The following is a 25,371-nucleotide window of genomic DNA, read 5'->3' as shown; positions in this document are numbered from 1 at the left end:
TTCTTGAAAAATGCAATGCTATCATTAATCTGTTAACCCTCTCAACCATCCTAGTGAAAGGGGTCAGCACCACTCCCTTTGAAAATATGCAAAGAAGGCAAGCTACTTCCTCAGGGTCACACTGGATTGGTCTCAGTAATACTACTCAGGGTATTTCCACCCTCATTCTTAATCTTTGCCGGGGTTCTCCCACTGGAAAGGTGGGAGGAACCAGGCCAACTACACAAAGAGTCCCAGCACAAATGGAAATGCCCGTGATGAGCAAAACAGCCAGAGCAATTTACCAAAGAAAAGTATAAACAAGTAAGAAAGGAATGGAAGAGTTTCTGACAAAGAGAATACAGCCTAGCTGCACCTTTAAGTATCTCATATTATCAGAAAGCAACAAGAAAGCACTCTCTCCATAATTTTTAATGAAAAACTATTTATGTTTTCCTCCTGAAAGGCAAGAGGTAGAAAATTCAGAAGACTTGCTTTCTAAAGACAAAAACTTTCTAGAAATAGAAAGTGCTCTGTATTAGTACTGACTGATTTCAAAGGGATTCACAAGTTTGAGATAGATCATTCTATAGCTCTTAAAAAATGTAGCAATTAAAAATTTTTGCACTAAATAGGGATCCCTGGGTGGCGCAGTGGTTTAGCCCCTGCCTTTGGCCCAGGGCACTATCCTGGAGACCCGGGATCGAATCCCACATCAGGCTCCCAGTGCATGGAGCCTGCTTCTCCCTCTGCCTATGTCTCTGCCTCTCTGTCTCTCTCTCTGTCTCTCTCTCTCTCTCTCTCTGTGACTATCATAAATAAATAAAAATTAAAAAAAAAATTTTTGCACTAAATAAACAAAAAATATGGTGAAAACACTGAACCAGTGCTGTATAGAATCTTTGCCAGTTTCCCACAAGGCTATTCCCCACAAGGCTATTTAACGTTGGTGCAAGGGATGCCTGGGTGGCTCAGCAGTTGAGCATCTGCCTTTGGCTCAGGTCATGATCCCAGAGACCCAGGATTGAGTCCCACATTGGGCTCCCCACAGGGAGCCTGCTTCTCCCTCTGCCTATGTCTCTGCCTCTCTCTGTCTCTCATGAATAAATAAATAAAATCTTTAAAAAAAATGTTGGTGCAAATGCATGCATGTGTCTGTGCACCTGTTTGATAGGGATGGTAGGGATTTTTAAACGAAATGGACCTGTATGTCATGTTCCACCCATTTTGAGATTCCCTCCGGATGTTAAGGGCAGCCTGGGCAGCTTAAGAGACCATACAGGATTAGTACGGATACGGATTCCCACAAAACCTGGATTCAAATTCTAACTCTTGGTACTGTCTAGCTACATAATCTCAGGCTAGATACTCAAACTCCCTAAACCTTTATTTCTTCTTGTAAAACATCAATGTAAACAGTACCTGTACCAGAGGTCAATATGAGAACTCCCTGAGATACAGCACACAGAATGCTTGGCACACTGCCTCACACAAAAGAGAGCTAAAGAAGTGTGGTGATTATCACTGGTATAAGCTAACAGGGCTGCTGTTAATCAAATCCCTCAGGAAGCTGTAATGAACAACCTCCAAAATGCCCCAATGATCCCTGTATCTCCTTTGTTTGGGACCCTCAATGAGCCTGGATGGGACCTATGACTGGCTTCTAACTAATACAATGTGAAAAAGGTGATGAGATATCACCCCCATGACATTAAGTGAGACTCTGTCTTATCAGCAGACTTATCCCAGAATCTTTCTCTGCACTGATGGCTTTGAAAAAGCAAATTGTCATGAAGCCTGCAACCACAAAGAAATAAATTCTGCCAAGGACATGGGTGAGTGGACTCTTCCCTAGTTGAGCCTTCAGATGAACATTGAGCTCTGGCCAACACCTTGATTGCAAACATACAGAAAACCCAGTTAAGCCACATCGGAGTTCCTGATGCACAGAAGCTGAGTTAATAAATGTGTATTGTTTTAAGCCAGTGATTCTGTGGTAACTTCTCACACTACAATAGAAAATGAACACAGAAACCCTTTGCTTTCTCCTTCACACTGATTTCAGCTCCTTTACTCAGTTTTCCCCTTCCCATTACTATTCTTTTTTTTTTAAGATTTTATTTATTTATTTATTTATTTGAGAGAGAGAAAGTGAGTGAGAGAATACAAGCAGGGGGGAGTGGCAGACAGAGAGGGAGAAGTAGGCTCCCCACTGAGCAGAGAGCCCAATGCAGAACTTGATCTCAGGACCTTGGGATCATGACCTGAGCCAAAGGCAGATGCTTAACTGAGTGATACAGGCACTCACCACCCCCCTCCCATGACTATTCTTAAAACTCTACTGGTAGGTTGACCTTATGACCATGTATAATGAACCTTTTTTTATTCAACTAGTTCCAGTGTCACCATCAATAATTACTCAGTAGTTGTTGAAGCACTTTTTGATTATTTCTGATGAATACAGCCATCTTTTACATTTTACTTTAATCATAGCTCCGTAATTTTTAGAACTGGTAAAACCAACTAAAGCCACCGAGCATAAATTTACACTTGAACTTGCTCTTCCACAATCTGGTCAAGCCTCAAACATGAATCACTCACCAAGGCATATGGCCCAGGAAGCATGGCACTGCCATTTCATTGTCCTTTTCTCGCATAAATCTCATCTTTATTTTATTTATTTGTTTATTCATTCATTCGAGACAGAGAGAGAGAGAGGCAGAGATACACAGAGAGAGAGAGAAGCAGGCTCCATGCAGGAAGCTCAGTGTGGGACTCAATCCCAGGACTCCAGGATCATGCCCTGGGCCAAAGGCAGGCGCTCAACCACTGAGTCACACAGGCATCCCAAATCTCATCTTTATAACAGGTATGAGACTGGCGAGTCTGACCTTTTTTTCATGTTCTCTTTCTTGGGTCCTAGTATCTGAATTGGAAAGACATCTCCATGAAAGGAACAGAGAGTAATTTTTAAGTATACATAGCATAAGAATGCAAACAGTATAGAGTCAATTAATGGCACTATGATGTAAAGAGCCACCAAAAACTATTACATAAGAATGTCTTGACCAGGGACTCCTGGGTGGCTCAGTGGTTGAGCATCTGCCTTTGGCTCAGGTCATGATCCTGGGGTCCTGGAATCGGGCCCACATGGGGCTCCACATGGGGAGACTGTTTCTCCCTCTGCCTATATCTCTGCCTCTCTGTCTCTGTCTCTCATGAGTAAATAAATAAAATCTTTAAAATAAAAAAAAAGAATGTCTTGACCATAAGGAAGTTAAAAGGGAGCTGACTCAATCCTGGACATAGCACATAAAATGTTTTAGATTCTCCTCTATCACCCTCTGTATAAGTTGCTCTTTGTAGGCTTAAATTTTAGTAAATACCCTCCTGGTTATCTTTTAAAAATCCGACTGTAGTACATGCCAGCTTCTAGTTAAGAACTTTCACAATTTATTTTCTCTTAAAATTTTCACTGATAAGAACTATAAACAATGGTTGACTTTGGATGGTTGTAAATTAGAAAACACAGTCACTTAATGCTATTTTATATTCTTCTTTAATACAAAAATAATAACTTTCTCAAAAAAAATCTTATGAAACAAAAAAACATTAAAAAATGTTTTTAATTGACTGGTGCCCACTATTGAAACATCATATTGCCGTCTTTCCAGCTTTTCCTATCACATTATTACTTTTATAATTAGAAGGAAAATATTGTAGGTTTTCATCCAAATAAAAACTGAAACTTTTCATCTGTATAACATCCTATATGAGGAAAGAACACTGGGGACCTTGTCTTGGCTTTGGTGCGAAGCTATTCATTCATTTTATCTTTTTTTTTTTTTCATTCATTTTATCTTGGGTAAGCAAGTTAACCTCTCTGGGATGTCTGACAAATGTGGGAGTGGACGATCTCAAGCATAAAGGGTCTTTCTTCCTTACTCAAACAATCTACAATTATGAGACATGAGTTTTCAAAAGTTTCCACAGGTCATCTAGACTGAGGACTGTTGACAGCCTGGTTTTTAGCTCTCTCTGAATTCCTGCATAAAAATAGAGCACCTACACAGCAGAACCAAATGCTTGGAGACAAGGTATTCCATTGAACAAGAAAATATAAGCAAGTAAGGACAAACTTACACCATCCACAAGCCTAAAAAGGTGTCTGAGTGTGCAGAGGCAGTGGGAAGCAGCAAGGTTGGTGGACTTGAGGACTAGAAAACTCCAACATAAGCCGTCAATATACACAGGTAAGTGAGGAGGTCCAATTGGAAAAGAGTGGGTAACACTAGGAGGGATTTTGCTTGAGCTGAAAGGAAATGAAGAAGGGGCCCACAGTAAGATCTGAAAAAGCTAAAGAGCTAGTTCCTGAGAACTTTCAAGACTGGCCCCAGGACTTGCTTCCAGGAAGAAAAACTACTAACAGTGGGATCAAGACTGAACAGGATGGGGTGGTAACAGGGACAAAGGAAGGAATAGATCCAGATAGAAGTAGGTGAGGGGAACAGAGCCAGGAAGTGTCAGAAAGCAGGCTGCCATATTTTTGATGAAATGAAAACAACAGAAGATGAAACGTTATGAACTTATAAAGCCATTTTAAATCCTGCCTCTTAAAAGTTCAATGAGACTATTTTTTTCACATAAAAATGAAAAATGGGGAAGTACTGAGGTCAAGTTCCATAAGAAGTTATAAGAAGGAAGAAAAAAAGACCAGAATAACATTCCTATATTCCATGAAAGCATACCATAAAACAGAACATCTCTCTGCAAAAAAAGCCGAAACAATAGCCTACTGTTTCAAAATGAGCTAAAAGACTTTAAGGAAATAAAATTAAAACATGAAAAAATATAATTAGGATTTAGGAAAACTCACAAAGTAACAGAACATAGGAAAAAATTAGAAATAAAATAAAAATGCATTTCAGGAATAGAATCAACTAGAAGGCACATGAAGAGTAATATACACAACATATAATGCCCCAAAAGAAACAGAAGATGGACAACAGGAAAACCCAAGTAAAAAGGGAGAGACAGATGTGAATATTGAGATATTGAAAACAGGCAAAGAAGATGTAATATATAAATAATAAGCATGGGATCCCTGGGTGGCGCAGCGGTTTGGCGCCTGCCTTTGGCCCAGGGCACGATCCTGGAGACCCGGGATCAAATCCCACATCGGGCTCCCGGTGCATGGAGCCTGCTTCTCCCTCTGCCTGTGTCTCTGCCTCTCTCTCTCTCTGTGTGACTATCATAAATAAATAAAAATTAAAATTAAATAAATAAATAAATAAATAAATAATAAGCATCCTTGAAGAAAAAAAAATCAAAGCAAGAGAATATTAAACACTATAATTGGAGGAGGGGCAAGACGGTGGAAGAGTAGGGTCCCCAAGTCCCCTGTCCCCACCAAATTACCTAGATAACCTTCAAATCACCCTGAAAATCTACGAATTCGGCCTGAGATTTAAAGAGAGAACAGCTGGAATGCTAGTGAGAAGAGTTCGCGCTTCTATCAAGGTAGGAAGACGCGGGAAAAAGAAATAAAGAAACAAAAGGCATCCAAGGGGGAGGGGCCCGCGAGGAGCCGGGCTAAGGCCGGGGTGAGTATCCCCAGGACAGGAGAGCTCTGTCCCGGAGAAGCAGGAGCTTAACCAATCTTCCCAGGCGGAAAGGGGCTCGCAGGGAGTTAGAGCAGGACCCAGGAGGCGGGGATGCCCTCAGGCTCCCTGGGACAGTAACAGAGGAACTGCGCCCCGGGGAGAGTGCGCCGAGCTTCCTAAGGGCTGCAGCGCACGGCTGGACCCGGAGCAGCTCGGAGGGGCTCGGGCAGAGGAAGAGGCTCCATGCGGAGGGGGCTGCGCGTCTGGGAGCAGCTCGGGAGGCTCGGGCGGCGGCTCCGCGGAGGGGGCTGTGCGCCACCGGGAGTGCGAATCCAAAAGCGCAGGCCCGGGGGCACTGGGCGCCGGGACACAGCCCAGGATCCGGCCTCCCCGGGACAGGCAGAGGCTGGGAGGGCCCAGGACCGCAAGGACGTCCTGCCCCGAGCTGAGCAGATCAGCGGCCCCGCCCCAGAGCCTCCAGGCCCTGCAGACGGAGAGCTCTGGAGTTACTGCGGGAGCTGACTCCAGGGCTCCAGAGCTGGCCACCGCCACTGTGGTTGTTCCTCCTGGGGCCTCACGAGGTAAACAACCCCCACTGAGCCCTGCACCAGGCAGGGGCAGAACAGCTCCCCCAAGTGCTAACGCCTGATAATCAGCACAACAGCCCCTCCCCCAGAAGACCAGCTACTGGGACAAGTTGCAGGGGAAGTCAAGGGAGTTAAAGTATACAGAAACAGAAGATACTCCCCCCCCCCCCGTGGTTTTGTTTTTTGTTCTTTTTTGTTTGTTTGATTTCTGTTAGCTTTCCCCACCCTTTTCTTTCCTTTCTTTCTTTTTCTTCTCTTTTTTTTCTTATTTTTCTTTTTCTCTTTTCCTTTTTCTTTCTCTCCTCTCTTTTTCTCCTTTTCCCAATACAACTTGTTTTTGGCCACTCTGCACTGAGCAAAATGACTAGAAGGAAAACCTCACCTCAAAAGAAAGAATCAGAAACAGTCCTCTCTCCCACAGAGTTACAAAATCTGGATTACAATTCAGTGTCAGAAAGCCAATTCAGAAGCACTATTATAAAGCTACTGGTGGCTCTAGAAAAAAGCATAAAGGACTCAAGAGACTTCATGACTGCAGAATTTAGAGCTAATCAGGCAGAAATTAAAAATCAATTGAATGAGATGCAATCCAAACTAGAAGTCCTAACGATGAGGGTTAACGAGGTGGAAGAACGAGTGACATAGAAGACAAGTTGATGGCAAAGAGGGAAACTGAGGAAAAAAGAGACAATTAAAAGACCATGAGGATAGATTAAGGGAAATAAATGACAGCCTGAGGAAGAAAAACCTACGTTTAATTAGGGTTCCCGAGGGCGCCGAAAGGGACAGAGGGCCAGAATATATATTTGAACAAATCATAGCTGAAAACTTTCCTAATCTGGGAAGGGAAACAGGCATTCAGATCCAGGAGATAGAGAGATCCCCCCCTAAAATCAATAAAAACCGTTCAACACCTCGACATTTAATAGTTAAGCTTGCAAATTCCAAAGATAAAGAGAAGATCCTTAAAGCAGCAAGAGACAAGAAATCCCTGACTTTTATGGGGAGAAATATTAGGGTAACAGCAGACCTCTCCACAGAGACCTGACAGTCCAGAAAGGGCTGGCAGGATATATTCAGGGTCCTAAATGAGAAAAACATGCAACCAAGAATACTTTATACAGCAAGGCTCTCATTCAGAATGGAAGGAGAGATAAAGAGCTTCCAAGACAGGCAGGAACTGAAAGAATATGTGACCTCCAAACCAGCTCTGCAAGAAATTTTAAGGGGGATTCTAAAAATTCCCCTTTAAGAAGAAGTCCAATGGAACAATCCACAAAAACAAGGACTGAATAGATATCACAATGACACTAAACTCATATCTTTCAATAGTAACTCTTAACGTGAACGGGCTTAATGACCCCATCAAAAGGCACAGGGTGTCAGACTGGATAAAAAAAAGCAGGACCCATCTATTTGCTGTCTACAAGAGACTCATTTTAGACAGAAGAACACCTACAGCCTGAAAATAAAAGGTTGGAGAACCATTTACATTCAAATGGTCCTCAAAAGAAAGCAGGGGTAGCCATCCTTATATCAGATAAACTAAAATTTACCCCGAAGACTATAGTGAGAGATGAAGAGGGACACTATATCATACTCAAAGGATCTATCCAACAAGAGGACTTAACAATCCTCAATATATATGCCCCGAATGTGGGAGCTGCCAAATATAGCAATCAATTAATAACCAAAGTTAAGACATACTTAGATAATAATACACTTATACTTGGTGACTTCAATCTAGCACTTTCTACACTCGATAGGTCTTCTAAACACAATATCTCCAAAGAAACGAGAGCTTTAAATGATACACTGGACCAGATGGATTTCACAGATATCTACAGAACTTTACATCCAAATTCAACTGAATACACATTCTTCTCAAGTGCATATGGAACTTTCTCCAGAATAGACCACATACTGGGTCACAAATCAGGTCTTAACAGATAACAAAAGTTTGGGATCATCCACTGCATAATCTCAGATCATAATGCCTTGAAACTAGAACTAAATCACAACAAGAAGTTTGGAAGGACTTCAAACACATGGAGGTTAAGGACCATCTTGCTAAAAGAAGAAAGGGTCAACCAGGAAATTAAGGAAGAATTAAAAAGATTCATGGAAACTAATGAGAATGATGATACAACCGTACAAAATCTTTGGGATACAGCAAAAGCAGTCCTGAGGGAGAAATACATCGCAATACAAGCATCCATCCAAAAACTGGAAAGAACTCAAATACAAAAGCTAACCTTACACATAAAGGACCTAGAGAAAAAACAGCAAATAGATCCTACACCCAGCAGAAAAAAACAGTTAATAAAGATTTGAGCAGAACTCAATGAAATCAAGACCAGAAGAACTGTGGAACAGATCAACAAACCAGGAGTTGGTTCTTTGAAAGAATTAATAAGATAGATAAACCATTAGCCAGCCTTATTAAAAAGAAGAGAGAGAAGACTCAATAAAATCATGAATGAGAAAGGAGAGATCACTACCAACACCAAGGAAATACAAACGATTTTAAAAACATATTATGAACAGCTATACGCCAATAAGTTAGGCAATCTAGAGGAAATGGACGCATTTCTGGAAAGCCACAAATTACCAAAACTGGATCAGGAAGAAATAGAAAACCTGAACAGGCCAATAACCAGGGAGGAAATTGAAGCAGTCATCAAAAACCTCCCAAGACACAAAAGTCCAGAACCAGATGGCTTCCCTGGGGAATTCTGTCAAACGTTTAAAGAAGAAACCAAACCTATTCTACTAAAGCTTTGGAAAGATAGAAAGAGATGGAGTACTTCCAAATTCATTCTATGAGGTCAGCATCACCTTAATTCCAAAACCAGACAAGACCCCACCAAAAAGGAGAATTATAGACCAATATCCCTCATGAACATGGATGCAAAAATTATCAACAAGATACTAGCCAATAGGATCCAACAGTACATTAAGAAAATTATTCACCATGACCAAGTAGGATTTATTCCCGGGACACAAGGCTGGTTCAACACTCGTAAAAATATCAATGTGATTCATCATATCAGCAAGAGAAAAACCAAGAACCATATGATCCTCTCAATAGATGCAGAGAAAGCATTTGACAAAAACAGCATCCATTCCTGATCAAAACCCTTCAGAGTGTAGGGATAGAGGGAACATCCTCAATATCTTAAAAGCCATCTACGAAAAACCCACAGCAAATATAATTCTCAATGGGGAAGCACTGGGAGCCTTTCCCCGAAGATCAGGAACAAGACAGGGATGTCCACTCTCACCACTGCTATTCAACATAGTACCAGAAGTCCTAGCCTCAGCAATCAGACAACAAAAAGACATTAAAGGCATTCAAATTGGCAAAGAAGTCAAACTCTCCCTCTTCACCGATGACATGATACTCTACATAGAAAACCCAAAAGACTTCACCCCAAGATTTCTAGAACTCATACAGCAATTCGGCAGTGTGGCAGGATACAAAATCAATGCCCAGAAGTCAGTGGCATTTCTATACACTAACAATGAGACTGAAGAAAGAGAAATTAAGGAGTCAATCCCATTTACAATTGCACCCAAAAGCATAAGATACCTAGGAATAAACCTAACTAAAGAGGTGAAGGATCTATACCCTAAAAACTATAGAACACTTCTGAAAGAAATTGAGGAAGACACAAAGAGATGGAAAAATATTCCATGCTTATGGATTGGAAGAATTAATATTGTGAAAATGTCAATGTTACCCCGGGCAATTTACACGTTTAATGCAATCCTTATCAGAATACCATGGACTTTCTTCAGAGAGTTAGAACAAATTATTTTAAGATTTGTGTGGAATCAGAAAAGACCCCGAATAATAGCCAGGGGAATTTTAAAAAAGAAAACCATAGCTGGGGGCATCACAATGCCAGATTTCAGGTTGTACTACAAAGCTGGGGTCATCAAGACAGTGTGGTACTGGCACAAAAACAGACACACATATCAATGGAACAGAATAGAGAATCCACAAGTGGACTCTCAACTTTATGGTCAACTAATATTTGATAAAGGAGGAAAGACTATCCACTGGAAGAAAGACAGTCTCTTCAATAAATGGTGCTGGGAAAATTGGACATCCACATGCAGAAGAATGAAACTGGACCACTCTCTTTCACCATACACAAAGATAAACTCAAAATGGATGAAAGATCTAAATGTGAGACAAGATTCCATCAAAATCCTAGAGGAGAACACAGGCAACACTCTTTTTGAACTCGGCCACAGTAACTTCTGGCAAGATACATCCACGAAGGCAAACGAAACAAAAGCAAAAATGAACTACTGGGACTTCATCAAGATAAGAAGCTTTTGCACAGCAAAGGATACAGTCAACAAAACTAAAAGACAACCTACAGAATGGGAGAAGATATTTGCAAATGACGTATCAGATAAAGGGCTAGTTTCCAAGATCTATAAAGAACTTATTAAACTCAATACCAAAGAAACAAACAATCCAATCATGAAATGGGCAAAAGACATGAACAGAAATCTCACAGAGGAAGACATAGACGTGGCCAACACGCACATGAGAAAATGCTCTGCATCACTAGCCATCAGGGAAATCCCCAACAGTGCAATTGCTGGGTTGTAGGGCAGGTCTGTTTTTAACTCTTTGAGGAACCTCCACACAGTTTTCCAGAGTGGCTGCACCAGTTCACATTCCCACCAACAGTGTAAGAAGGTTCCCTTTTCTCCGCATCCTCTCCAACATTTGTGGTTTCCTGCCTTGTTAATTTTCCCCATTCTCACTGGTGTGAGGTGGTATCACATTGTGGTTTCGATTTCCACATGAGAAAGGGAATAGAAGGGAAGGGAGAAGAAATGGGTGGGAAACATCAGAAAGGGAGACAGAACATGAGAGACTCCTAACTCTGGGACATGAACTAGGGGTGGTGGAAGGGGAGGAGGGCGGGGGGTGGGGGTGACTGGGTGGCAGGCACTGAGCGGGGCACTTAACGGGATGAGCACTGGGTGTTATTCTGTATATTGGCAAATTGAACACCAATAAAAAATAAATTTATTATTAAAAAAATAAACACTATAATTTTGCAGGTTGCCTGGGAGGCTTAGGTAGTTAAGCAACTGCCTTTGGCTCAGGTCATGATCCTGGGGTCCTGGGATCAAGCCTCACATCAGGCTCCCTGCTCAGCAGGGAGTCTGCTTCTCCCTCTCTTCTCTTTGCCCATCCCCTTGGTTCATGCTCTTTCTCTCTCAAAGAATATATATATTTTCAAAAACCGTAATTTTTTTAAAACTTCCCTGAAATTAAAAGATTAAAAGAGATAATCAAAATAATACACAACAAACCTGAGAATATCAAACCAGATTGACAGATTTAGAGTTACTCTATTAGGGGCACCTGACCGGCTCAGTTGGTGGAGTGCATGACTCTTAATCTTGGAGTTGTGAGTTTCAGCCCCAGACTGGGTGTAGAAATTACTTTAAAAAATCTTTTTTAAATATTTACTCTGGTAAAATTACTGAACAAGAAAGAAAGAAAGAGACAGTGAGGAAGAGAAAGAAAAAGAAAGAAGAGAAAGAAAAAAGAAAGGAGAAAAGAAAAGAAAAAAGGAAAAGAGAAAAGGAGAGGAGAGGAGAGGAGAGGAGAGGAGAGGAGAGGAGAGAGGAGAGGAAAGGAAAAAGAAAGACAATATGCCATGGACATCTATCGTTAAGTGTCTTATGAGGCAAAGAAAGCTGTATTATTAGACTTTGAGAGCAACATTCTATGCCAAAAGAGATTAAGGAAACGTATTCAAGTCAAGAAAAGATGGGCCAAGGGTTTTCTATCCAGCAAAAATGGCCTTCACGTATGAAGTGCAAATAACAGACTCACTGTTATTAATGAGCAAGAACTTAGTGAAGATTATTCTGAGTCCTCCTTGAAGAATCTACTAGAAAATAACTTCAGACAATAAACAAACAAATGGAGGAACATTGAGATAAGGACCATGAAACACTAAATATATAGTTCCTTATAGAAGTCTAAATGAGGACTAGAAAGGGAGAGAGTGAGTTTCAATGGCCATGTGGTCAGGCAGGTGGATACAGGACAACTGCAAAAAAACTGGAGGAATATAATGCATCAACCACAAAAAATTACATTCTTCTCAGGAACTATATTTGTTGGCAGTAGTAATATTATTCTAAAACTGTACATAATATGGAATGATCCAAGTAAGTAATTACAGAATATTCTAATCCAATCTTCCTCTGTAACCTCAAGAGCCAGGACTCTTAGTATGAAAGAAAGGAGAAACAGATAAAATATAGAAGAAGCTAAGTAAAAAGTATCCTGTAGTCTGAATTTAAATTGGGGCTATTAGTAGGAACTCCTAAGGTATTTTATCTTAATAGTTACATGTACATAATATATATAGATAAATAAGGAGGTAAAGAATGTCCTGGCTACATCTATAAAAGAGGCCTGAAAACAATGACCAATCTAGGAGCATTAAGCATTCTCAGCACCCAGACTGTGATCTTGAAATACATTTTTTTACTGAGAGAAATAAGAGCTACTCAGAGAATGGTTACTACTAGACTTGGGGCAAAAAATGTACAGTTGAATCTGAAATAATCACTAGGCTCCTGTCAAAAGACTCAGGAGCCAACCTGAAGAGGCTCATACTGGCCAAAGATAATATAATTTGAGTTTCTGTAAGGGAAATAATTAATAGTGGAATGAAACCCAAATATGTTTAAATATATAATTTCATAATATTTTTAAAAATTATTGGGCACTTTCAGAGGCTACTAGGTTTTTTCTTGAAAAATGTTAATAGATGAAAGATGGAGAATTCTGCGCTTCCTCTATGAACCATTGTTTCAACAAATCATAGATCATGGGAGGTGTCTCTATAAAAGCATTCCAATTAAACACTTTTTTTTTTTAATTTTTATTTATTTATGATAGTCACAGAGAGAGAGAGAGAGAGAGAGAGAGGCAGAGACATAGGCAGAGGGAGAAGCAGGCTCCATGCACCGGGAGCCCGATGTGGGATTCGATCCTGGGTCTTCAGGATCGCGCCCTGGGCCAAAGGCAGGCGCCAAACCTCTGCGCCACCCAGGGATCCTAAAAGCATTCCAATTAATGAGAAATGGTAGAACTGAAATATCATGATTTTTAAAGTCCTAACAAATCAATGAATATAGGTACTGAGTATCAACAGCTATTAGCATCACAAAAAATGAGACAGCCAGACATTTTGTACCTCCCAGTGGAAAAACAAATACCCTCTACAGTCTTGCCAAATGGACCAGACCTGAATTTGACTGAGGCTCTGGGTCCATCTGCCATCTTGCAGGAAATACAGGGGATGGAGGAATGTGGTGAACTGTACAGTGACTGTAATCAGCAACATCCAGACTGTAGGGAATTCCACAGGTCAAATAGCCAGGTTTCTAACAGATTAATTGAAAAGCAAACAAAGAAAGGAAGCAAAACCTATAAATTAAGAGATTCAAAGGAAACCCATAGTTTTTATTTTATTTATTTATTATTATTATTTTTTAACCCATAGTTTTTAGATGGGCAAGACTAAGTTCCACTGTCTAGCAACATATAAATGTCAGTGATAAAGTGTAAAGAAACAGGCAATAGGACTATAAAAGTCATGGTGGTCACCTTGGTGGGAGGGAGAGTGTGACCAAGACAGGACATAAGGAGGGACTTCTGGGATGACTGGCAAGTTCTGTTTCTTGCCCTGGACAGTGGTTATGAGAATGCTTGCTCATTACACCATAACCTGATTTGTGGGAATTCCTATATCTATGTTTTATCTTAAGGAACACAAAAGTTTAAAAAAAAATTCTAGATCCCTTACCTGTGCCTTGGCTAATTTCTTTTCCAGGAGGTCTCGTTCCCGCTCTGTTTGCTGCAGACGTTTATTAAGCTCCACTATATCTCCCTTGAGTGATGCCAGGGCTGCCAAGTGGAGCTGTGGTAACAGAAAGAAAGGAGCACAAGGTTAGATCATTTAGCAGAAATTCATTCCTTCCCTTCATTCCCAGTAATTAGCATGATCATATTTTTTAAAAATGCCTCATCTCCAATGGGTGCTATTAAATCAGGTGTCTTACAAGAAGCCAGGTTATATGGTCACCATAAATATAATGGAGAAATCTTTTTTTTTTTAAAGATTTATTTATTTACGACAGACACAGAGAGAGAGAGAGAGAGGCAGAGACACAGGCAGAGGGAGAAGCAGGCTCCATGCCGGGAGCCCGATGCGGGACTCGATCCCGGGACTCCAGGATCATGCCCTGGGCCAAAGGCAGGCGCCAAACCGCTGAGCCACCCAGGGATCCCCCTGTAATGGAGAAATCTTATGTGTGGGCAGTGAAACCCAATTTTGGTGGTCAAATCAGGATAGAGAGCAAAGCTCCTCACTTGAGTTACTCAGCAAGGATGAGATTAATTGTTGGTGTGGGGTTGCCTTATTGTCCACCCAAGCAGCAAGAAAAAGGGAGAATCAGATTAGCTTTTACCTTTGGAAAATATGGAAGTTGAATAGGGCAATTCTATCACATGTACAGATACAACCTGGGACCAAGGAGAAAGAAAAACTGGGAGAGGGGGATCCCTGAGTGGCTCAGCGGTTTGGCGCCTGCCTTTGGCCCAGGGCGCAATCCTGGAGTCTCGGGATTAAGTCCCATGTCGGGCTCCCAGCATGGAGTCTACTTCTCCCTCCTCCCGTGTCTCTGCCTGCCTCTCTCTCTCTCTCTCTCTCTCTCATAAATAAATAAATATTTAAAAAAAAGAAAAAGAAAAACTGGGAGAGCTCATTTTTTTCAGATGTTCTCCCCTTAAAGTTGGTCCTTTATTTCCTTGCCAGCTCATCTTTCCTTGTCCCCCAGATGGACGAGATTGATCAGATGCTGTTTCTGGGCCCGCAGGCCTGCTCGTAGGACAGAACCAGAACTCTGATAAATGATGCTAGGAAAAGACACACCAAGAATTCCTCCAGATCTCTTTCACCAGCCAACTCCCTCAGGTTAACTGGAGCTTCAAGGAATGTTCTTCAACACATTAACAAGGGGGTACCGTGCACTTCCAGGATCTCAATGTATTCCACATCCGAGCCCTAAACACTGAGCTTCAGAAGCATCAACAGCCTCCGCACGTGCCTTTTTGTGCTTTTCAGGCCCATAGGTGGGGCTCTGTTTAAGATGTGTTCAACACGCAGGTCCCAGAGAAGCACCCTTCAACCTTCTTTGGCCTCTGAGTCACTACTCATCCGTCTTCACTGCCAGTTCCAGGGGCAGTGCAGACCACTCCCTGGCCGGATTCCACACTCCCATTTGGGTGAGTGATGAGAATCAGAACAAACCCTCCCTCCTTACAGGCTTTAAGTAGCTTCTGCCAAGAGGGATTTGAAGTAAGAAGCGAGCAAATAAACGTGATCTTTAAAGATGGACATGGTACAACAGTACATAGTTCCACTTTGAAGATTTTAATTTGAAGTTTAGAAAATGCTTTTCTGCAACTACATGTGGGCCAGTAGGTTTTGTTGGGGTGTGAGGGTTGGGTAGGCCAGGAGGAGATACAGGGCAGGGTCTGGCAGTTGTTTAGGTTAGACTATAGCAGCAGTGAATGTGACTTTGCCTAATTGCATCAGGGCTGCAAACCAACAGATCAATAGCTGATTTGAAATCAGGAATGCCTGAAATTTAAAAAAGGAAATGTCAGGCAATCTGGCAGTATTTGCCTTTTCATGTCGGGGTAGGGTTGCTCAGAAAAGGTCACTTTGGGTTTCAGATACAAGGTTATGTATGATGAATTCTCAGCACAAATACCACAGCGTTTCCATTGTACAATCTTTTTGAGGCTGTTCTGCTTTCCAGGATGGTGGAGAAGGACACAAATTCACTCCCTCCTTAGATAGCTGGGTTGGCCCGCCTCTGAACTGTCCATCTGAGGATTTTCCTTCAGCATCATACACAGTGATGTTACACATTGTGTCAAGTCCTGAGAGAGGTTTCACCACCTCTCCTCTGGCAAAAAGGATAAAGTACATATAGGGTTGAAATGTTCTTTAAGAAATATAGGAGTAGAAACTATGATCCCAACTGTATGAGCCCAGATATGCTTCCTCTCTCCTACATCTCCACCTACTTCTGGAGGGCTGGGGGAGGATCTGGGGGAGAATTAGGAAGACAAAACTGACAGAGGAAGTTCTAAACGTCACACTAACTTCATAAAACTGGGCTAGATGAGGAGACACATAGAGTAGTTATTTCCATCATAGTACATGGCTGAGAGAGAGTCCAAGATGGGTAGCCCTACCAGGGAGAGTACCCATTTTGGAACAGAGAATACCACTGGCCCTTCCAGATGGCCAGGAAGATCCACAGGATGTGCATTTGGGGCAGGTCTTTTCGCTTTCCTGGATGGAAGATGTTTATCCATAAAATAAGAATAGACCAGTTTTTCTTCACTTTCTTTATATTACAAATCCTTTAAGCATCCATGCAGGTGATGAACCCTTCTCCTAGAGAAGAGTAGAGCTTTGGAGTTTATGCATGTATTTCACCTAATTATGGTGATAACACATTCTGGAATCTTTCCACAAACTCCAAATTAAGAAACCACAGATGCCACATAAGTTGTGTAGACTCTCTTATGGGTCATAATCATGGTTGAGTGGAGAAAGGGCCCTGGGTACTTGACATCTCCCATTCCACATTTGCAGATCAGAACCTGAAACCCAGAGACTGACTTGCTCACTCAGGGTCCCATGGGTAGCTCAGCACTAGCACCAAGACCACCAGTGCCCTTTCCTCACTATATGATGTTGTATATGACAGTAATTCTCAATTTTTTATGTGGATGAAAATTTTACTTAAAATATTTCCCTCTGATTGTAAAAGAAAAACATAACAGAAAACTAAACCAGAAAGAAAGAATTCTAACATTTTAGTGGTGGCCTCTGGATGGTTTCAAACTTCTTGGGGGATGTGTGGGGTAAGTTATTTTTAATATTTTTTGTTTAAAATAATACTTGTAAGTGTACTAAAGATTTTATTTGTTTATTCATGAGAGACAGGGAGAGAGAGGCAGAGACACAAGCAGAGGAAGATGCAGGTTCCATGTGGGGAGCCTGATGCAGGACTCGATCCTGAGACTCTGGGGTCACATCCTGAGCCAAAGGCAGGCGCTTAGCCACTGAGCCATCCAAGCGTCCCTGAAGTTTTTTTTTTTTTAAAGAGGCTTTGTATTTTTTTTATAAATTTATTTCTTATTGGTGTTCAATTTGCCAACATATAGAATAACACCCAGTGCTCATCCCGTCAAGTGCCCACCTCAGTGCCCGTCACCCAGTCACCCCCACCCCCTGCCCACTTCCCCTTCCACCACCCCTAGTTCGTTTCAAAGAGGCTTTGTATTAAAGAGTTAGTTGTGACTATATTTTCTGCACATGTAGGGCTGTCACATAAAAACTGTAAAGGGTTCTTGCTGCATCCCCGATTCTGCTGGTCTCCCTGCAAATTCAAAGGCTGGGGAGTTTGAGAGCAATGCTACAAGTATTATGACATAACCTGTGCCCTGTCAAGGCAAGGATTAAAAAATAAGAAGCATAGAGGTCTTTGGGAGTAATTTTTAAAACGATTAACTGTGAGCTTAAATCCTGGAAAGACAGATTTATGGAAGCAACCAAAATTATTAAATATCTATTAATAGGAAAATAACATGTATAGCATTTTTTGAGAACTCTTATTTTCTGGCTTTAGAAATGGCCTCTAAGGAGTCAGAGCTTCAGACAATGACCCATAAAGAACCATTCAAAGAAGATGTTTCACTAACCAAAGAGAACAAGTATATAATGATGTTTCAAGTTTGTGCCAGCATCCTCTTCAACTAGTGCTTATCTTTGTGTTCCACAACAAGACCCCAATTTTTAGCTAGTCATATTGCTGCTCAGCTAAATCATCCCAGTTCCTAGCTCTCCTTCCCTCCCTTAAGGTGGATCTAGGTGTAGCCATGTGACAACGTTCTGGCTGATGAGCCAAGTAGAAATATTATGTGGGAGTTCTAGAAAAAAAATCCTTGTGAGCAACCATACTCTCTTCTTCCATCCTTGCTACTTGATTCATTAATGTGATGGATAGAGCTCAAGCAGCCACCCTCCTTCATAAACATGTAGTCTACACCCTAAAGAGCTGAAAGTTGCCTGAGCCCCTCGCAAGTTTGTAGAGCTATCTACCCTACCAGCTTTGAACTGCTGACTCCAGATTTCTGTAACAGAATAGCATGAAGCAGACACTACTGTATAGGCCACTATCGTGTTGTACTCTGGTAAATGAAGTTGATCTAATCCTAATTTGCAAAATTAGATAAGCCTGAGTTCAAATCTTATTTATGCCACTTTCAGGTGAACTATCTTTAGGTAGCTTATTTAATCATTTTTAAAGAAAGCTGCCACAGAGACAAATGAGATAGCATTGATAAAATAACTCGCATGTTGTCTGGATCCAGGTAAACATTCAACTAATTCCCTTTCCCAGACAAGTTCTTTTTAAGATTTTATTTATTTATTCATGAGACACACAGAGAGGGAGGCAGAGACATAGGCAGAGGGAGAAACAGGCTTCCTGTGATCCATCCCAGGATCTGGGATCATGCCCTAAGCAGAAGGCAGATGCTCAACCACTGAGCCACCCAGGCACCACCCCCGCTCCCACTCCTACCCCTACAGCCAAGTTTTAAGTCAACAAGTTTCAAGTCAACAACCTTCTTAGACTGAGCCCCATCAAAGGTAGTGGGTGGGACATTCAGATGAGTGAGTAAGCCAGTCATGTCTCAGAGCAGCTTACTTTCTGGTGGGTATCAGCACAGAAGTGAGGCACCATCACTGCTGTGTTGGATTCTGCTGAAGTCCTACGGTTGAACTTAAGGAGCTGACAAGGCTCTTTAATCTCTGTGAAATTTTTACCCGTGGCCTAAACAAGGTTAGGATGGGACCTTGACACTTCCTAAATAAATGTGAGTATAGTGCACGAAGGACATAAATCCATACTTACCTCATCACTCTGGGGATATGAGGCACCAAGTCCCCAGGCTGCTTCAAGACCTGCCTCACATTTGTTTTACAGTGTATATCCAAATGAAACTAAACCAACTGGAAAACTGCTATGTAACTGTCAAAAAGGTTGTTATTTTTGGATGAAACACTACTAATATTTCACTGTTCAACTGGCTGTCAGAACAGGCTCTCTTAGCCTCAGACAGATAAGGTGTCCAGCTGCCAGTGGCCTGAGTGAGAAACCAGCAGTGCCTTTGTGACAGCCTCTCCTGGTGGTTGCTCCTGGGCTGTATGGATAGATGTTTCTCCCAGTACAATTTAGCCATGAGACAAAGGGCTTCACACTTGAGATGTCCTTTTAAGCCAGCAGCCCAGTGACTCAAATGAGTCCCCCAGAGCATCACTGGGTATTTATTATTACAAGGCGCTTCTCCATCTTGCTACTACTGGCAACAACAAACACATGCCCACATTGTCTAGTCCACATGGCACTCTCCCCTGCATCTGCCCAATGGATTGCCACCATCACACCCCAGCTCTGTGGCCTACAGGTAAGCTATGATTCCTCGTTTGCTGAGGGACAAATACTTTCCCCAAAGACCACAGATAGTGAAGGGGATCTAGGGCCTGAATCCAAGTTGCCAAATTCTAAACCCACCATTTTAACTCATCTTTCTGGGACTTTGGTCTACTGTTTAATAATAGCACTATCTTCAAAGGGGCCAAAGGCTTCTGCAGACACCCTTAAGACAGTGGAATGAATTCATTGCCAGAATCCCCATCCAGTCACAGGCAGCATGGGGCATTAATTATGTGACGGCAGAGCTGGCCTTCCCCATGTTGGCGGGAGGTAAGCTCATCCGGGGCAAACTGTGCTTATTCTTTCTTCCTAGCTCTGACTACTCAAGGTGTTCCTGTAAGTCAGTCACTGTCAGGGTACCTCTATTTCCTTCTCACCATGTAATGACAGGAATTTCCATTCTGTCCTAACTGAGCCACCTGCCTTCCAAATTCAAGGTACACTCAGTTTCTGCTTAGGTTTGAGTGATGACAATGGGTAGATAGTGCGTGCCAACTCCTTTCACTGAGTGAACGGCTTTCTTCACTAAAGAGCAAGAAACAAGCACAACTAAACTTTACTGAACACACACACTCTTGACAGGTTTGCATGGTTGTCTATATATTACCAAATTGAATCAGCAGCAGAGTCCTGCAGAAGAAAGGCAAGTGTCCAAACCCCAATGTCAACCTCTAGGAATATTTTGAGACCTCCAGACAACTCAATAGTAATCACCAAAGTCACAATATTAATAGCTACCATCTGCTATTAACAGATTACCATCTGCATTAACATCTGCTGAATGTTTAATGGGAGCTGGTGCTGAGGCAAAAGAATTTCATAAACCATAGAGTGGGGAAAGAAATCAGCCAGAGGCAGAAAACTGATAAAATGTAGAAGAGATGCTCATGCATAGACACTCAATGCTCTAAGTTCTGCTATGTGCCTTGCTGGCACTTCCAACTCATAATACCACTGTTCCCCTTTACTTGTGGGATGCAGATGTCTGTGCATGTGCATATATGTGGGTGGGTGGATGTGAGGGAAGAGGTCAAATGTATGCAGGGACATGGGGAGAAGCAGGGTTAGGATCTCCACGGATGGGAGGACCAGGGAGGTGGTCGCAGGGAAGCCATCTAGCAGCAGTGATGACACTTGGGGCTGGTAGCTCAGCTCTGTGTGAATTTGGGGGAAATCTCTTTAACTTCCTATGTTTCTAAATGTTTCTAAAGTCTACGGCCATACCACCCTGAACGCGCCCGATCTCGTCTAAATGTTTCTAAAATGGTTTGTACCAGATGGTCTCTAAGATTCTTCTAGTTTTAAACCTATAAGCATGTATTCCTGGTATATTCACCTGTCCAGGTCCAACCTTGAGTTCTGTACCTGGGGCTTTGCGTACTTTATTTGCCCACTAGTCCCAGAAAGTGTCTGCTGAAGCTCACCATATAAGGAAGTTTCACTATATGTAGAATTGATCAGCAAAGATTATTCTCCTAGAAACTGAAAGAGCACTCAGAATCACACATAATCTTTCTGCTGGTGGGGGAATTGAGAATATGTCGTCCAATTTCCTCACTGTAAAGAAATCAAACGGACCCAGAGAAGCAAGGCTTTATTAAACCCAGATTTCCTCATTCTGCATCCTAAGACTTCCCACTCTCCCATTCAGCAATCCAGAAGCTCCCGAGTAGTGAATAAGTGTGTATATCCCAGTCCTGTCCTTGGAAATAACAGGAGACATCTATACATGGGAAAGCAGCCTCATTCAGCTTCTACTCCAAGACTCCCCACATCCCGGAAGCTCTAATTCAGATGCACAAAGAACAACATCCTTGGCAAAAGGGTAATGTTCCCATCTAAATGGAAACAGTTAAGTCTGTTCAGTGGCTTCCAGGACTGGAACATTCTTATTTACTGCTAGAACTCCAGCTAGGGGCACCTGCTGTGTAGTAACTTCAAGAAAGGTTGTTCATGGCCTGGAAACTTAAAACTCATGAAATATCATCTGCAAGATTGCTTACTGCATGCAAATTACTTTTTCCTGTCCTATATCAACTCAGAAAGCATCAACTTTTTGTCTTCTATTTTACCTAATAAATAAATAAATCTTAAAAAAAAAAAGTTATTTATTCATGAGAGACCCAGAGAGAGTCAGAGACACAGGTAGAGGGAGAAGCAGACTCCCAGCATGGAGCCTGATGTGAGACTCAATCACAGGACCCCAGGATCACGTCCTGGGCCAAAGGCAGACCCTCAACCACTGAGCCACCCAGGTACCCTTTACCTGATAATTTATTTAAGAAATTTCTTCCAAGTTACTTTTTTAAACCTCTGTTGAGGGTCACCTGGGTGACTCAGTAAGTTAAGTGTCTGCCTTTGGCTCAGGTCATGATCCCAGAGTCCCAGGATCAAGCTCCACATTGGGCTCCCTGCTCAGGGGGTAATCTGCTTCTCCCTCTCCCTCTGCTCCTCCCCTGCTTGCACTCACTCACTCTTTCTCTCAAATAAATAAAATAATCAAAATCAAATCAAAATCAAATAAACCTCTATCAAAAATTAGTTGTTGAAACAGCATCTAGGGGGATCCCTGGGTGGCTCAGCAGTTTAGAGCCTGCCTTTGGCTCAGGGCCTGACTCTGGAGACCTGGGATCGAGTCCCACGTCAGGCAGCCTGCTTCTCCCTCTGACTGTGTCTCTGCCTCTCTCTGTGTCTCTCATGAATAAATGAAATCTTTAAAAAAGAAAAGAAACAGCATCTAAGTCCTCTTCAACATGGTAGCACAAGAATATTATCCATATAAAAACTGATCCCATCCTAGAGTGCTTGAACATAGGTTATGGTGCCAAATCACAAAGCAGAGCCCAGGTACAAACCTGAGGGCAGCCACACCTAAAGCCACTCTTTCTTTGCCTCAACAAATAGTCAGGGAGATGGTGCTCAAGTAGGGGAGGTATTGAAGATTGGCCATCCCAGCTTTGAAGAAGATCCTCAATCCCACCCCATCCATGAACATATACGCCTGTAAAAATAAGTCACATCATAATTTTTACTGGAAATAATATTACCTAACATGTGGGTACTTACTATGTGCTAGTTGCTATATTAAGCATATAGCATGCACTTTCTCAATCATTCTTCACATAGCCGTATGAAATATACATTGTTGTTAACCCCAATTTAAAGAGGTCAAGATTTTAAAAATAAATAGAGGTCAGAATTGAGGCTTAGGAGCTCAGCATGCTGTCAAACTAGGAAGTGGCAGAGCTAGAATGAAAGCCCAGGGCTGCCTAATTCCAGAGCCTGGTTCACAACCACCATGCCTCATGCTTTGCAATTGACTATCATAGCACTTCTGAGATCCTCCCAGATCTCCATGAGACTATTGAGAAGAGAAGGTCTCAGACAGAGGGTTATCTTTTTAAGAAAGGAGAGTAGAATTGCAAAATTAGCATGGGGAAAAAGACATTAATTCTTTAAAACTTCCAAGTTTTATAGAAACTTCTAGAACTTCTTCCAATAGAAGACTATTCATCTGATATGAGACCCAGGATGTTATCAGAGAAAAATTAATCTCCAGCTATTTCCACACCTTACAAGGTAAAGAGGAAAATACTGCAGTATAGGTGAAAACCTAAATAAACAGAATATAGGAGGAAAGGTTAGTTTAACTGATCTTCAAAAATAAAATCAAGTTTTCTCCTCTTCCCCACTATCATGGCACACGTGGTTGGTTGACTGTTCCTCGCCATGTCTTCTCACGACTTGCAGGATACAGTGATTCCTGGCCAAGAAACAAAAGCAGAATCACCCATCCTCCAGTGGATTTGGACGAAAACTGGTGATAAAGTCAGGTACAGCTCCAGGAGGAGACACTGGAGAAAAATCAAGCCAGGTCTACAAGAAATCACAATCACATGGTCCTGTGAGAGGGTATACATGGTCATGGCTCTATCAAGCTCACATGCTCAGACCACATCACTCTGTAAATACCATTACCACTTGAGCATTTGGACATGTTTTATTGGAAAAATGATTTGTTTCTGCACTTCTATATTAGTAGGACAGTTCAGTAACATGCGAGACCTTTGGTTGGAAAAAAATGATAAATCAAAAAAATTGTAAAGTTTTATTTTTTAATTTACTGTACAAATATAGTACAATAGTTGCCAATAAAAGTGAGTATTTTCTGCTAACAAATTCTTCCTTTCTGTAGTGTTATTTTTTCAAGGGAAACCAAAATCACATGTATATACAAGGATATTTAGAAAGAAATACAGACAAAACAAAGACTGCAATAAACTGGTAGCACCCACTTAAATTTCAAGGTGTGTTGCATCCTAATGACACATCACGAAGGAGATAAAGGTGTAACAATTAAATCCCACTAATCAGAGTACATGAATATTTCAGCATGTACTAAATACTGATATGATCCCTGAGGCAGAAAACCTCACAGAGCCCTACGACCCAGCAATTGCACTGCTGTGGATTTACCCCAAAGATACAGATGCAGTGAAACGCCAAGACACCTGCACCCCGACGTTTCTAGCAGCAATGTCCACAATAGCCAAACTGTGGAAGAAGCCTCGGTGTCCATCGAAAGATGAATGGATAAAGAAGATGTGGTCTATGCATACAATGGAATATTACTCAGCCATTAGAAATGACAAATACCCACCATTTGCTTCAACGTGGATGGACCTAGAGAGTATTATGCTGAGTGAAATAAGTCAATCGGAGGACAAACATTATATGGTCTCATTCATTTGGGGAATATAAATAATAGTGAAAGGGAATAGAGGGGAAGGGAGAAGAAATGGGTAAGAAATATCAGAAAGGGAGACAGAACATGAAGACTCCTAACTCTGGGAAACGAACTAGGGGTGGTGGAAGGGGAGGTGGGCAGGGGGTTGGGGTGACTGGGTGGCGGGCACTGAGGGGGGCACTTAACGGGATGAGCACTGGGTGTTATTCTGTATGTCGGCAAATTGAACACCAATAAAAAATTTATTATTAAAAAAAAGAAAATCTCACAGATAATTATATGAATAGGAGTAAAAGAGTTCCCTGATAAGGCCTGCATTGTTCATAAATTTTTATATTGATCCAATTTACCAGGTATTGAATTCCCTATTCTAGGGAAACCAAGTACCTTTAATGGTGAGATAGTCAATAAACTCTGCAGATCAGCAAAGGACAAGGTATGTTTACAGCAATAGTTGAATTGCTTTGGAAGGACCTCATTTTTTACTGGATCAGAGACTTTATTTTTCTTTGGGAAAACAACTGAAGATTTAGATTTGAGTGTGTGCGTGGATACACATACAGAAACATATTGATACACATAAAAACGTGTGAAATTTGTCAGTATACAAAACTCAAGGCATGTGCTTTCAGATTTCATTAAAGCACAGGAGACAGCTAAGATGTTGACTACTGAGTTATCCAATGCGGTCATTTTTAAATGCATTCCCCAACTATTAAAGTTAATATGCACTACATTTCAAGAAAATCCCTTGCAGATGTTTGATGCCATAAACAAGTTCTCATGTCAGTGAAGGCACAGGTAGGAGAAG

The 25,371-nt window shown here is 41.6% G+C and overlaps 1 protein-coding gene across 8 annotated transcripts in view; it reads right to left on the bottom strand.

The window, feature by feature from the left end:
* Positions 1-25,371, bottom strand: part of MCC (MCC regulator of WNT signaling pathway) — a 309,780-nt gene that overhangs the window by 142,018 nt on the left and 142,391 nt on the right. For all 8 annotated transcript variants that reach the window (XR_005986779.1, XR_005986780.1, XR_005986781.1 and 5 more), the window contains one exon: positions 14,035-14,148. Coding sequence is in view for 2 of the 8 variants with exons in the window: in XM_041748453.1 (XP_041604387.1) it covers positions 14,035-14,148 (114 nt within the window). In the remaining 6 variants the exon portion in view is untranslated. The remainder of the gene's footprint in view (positions 1-14,034; positions 14,149-25,371) is intronic.

The sequence above is a fragment of the Vulpes lagopus genome, chromosome 3 (genome assembly GCF_018345385.1).
Source record: "Vulpes lagopus strain Blue_001 chromosome 3, ASM1834538v1, whole genome shotgun sequence".
NCBI lineage: Eukaryota > Metazoa > Chordata > Mammalia > Carnivora > Canidae > Vulpes > Vulpes lagopus.
This window is presented reverse-complemented; position numbering and strand designations above follow the sequence as displayed.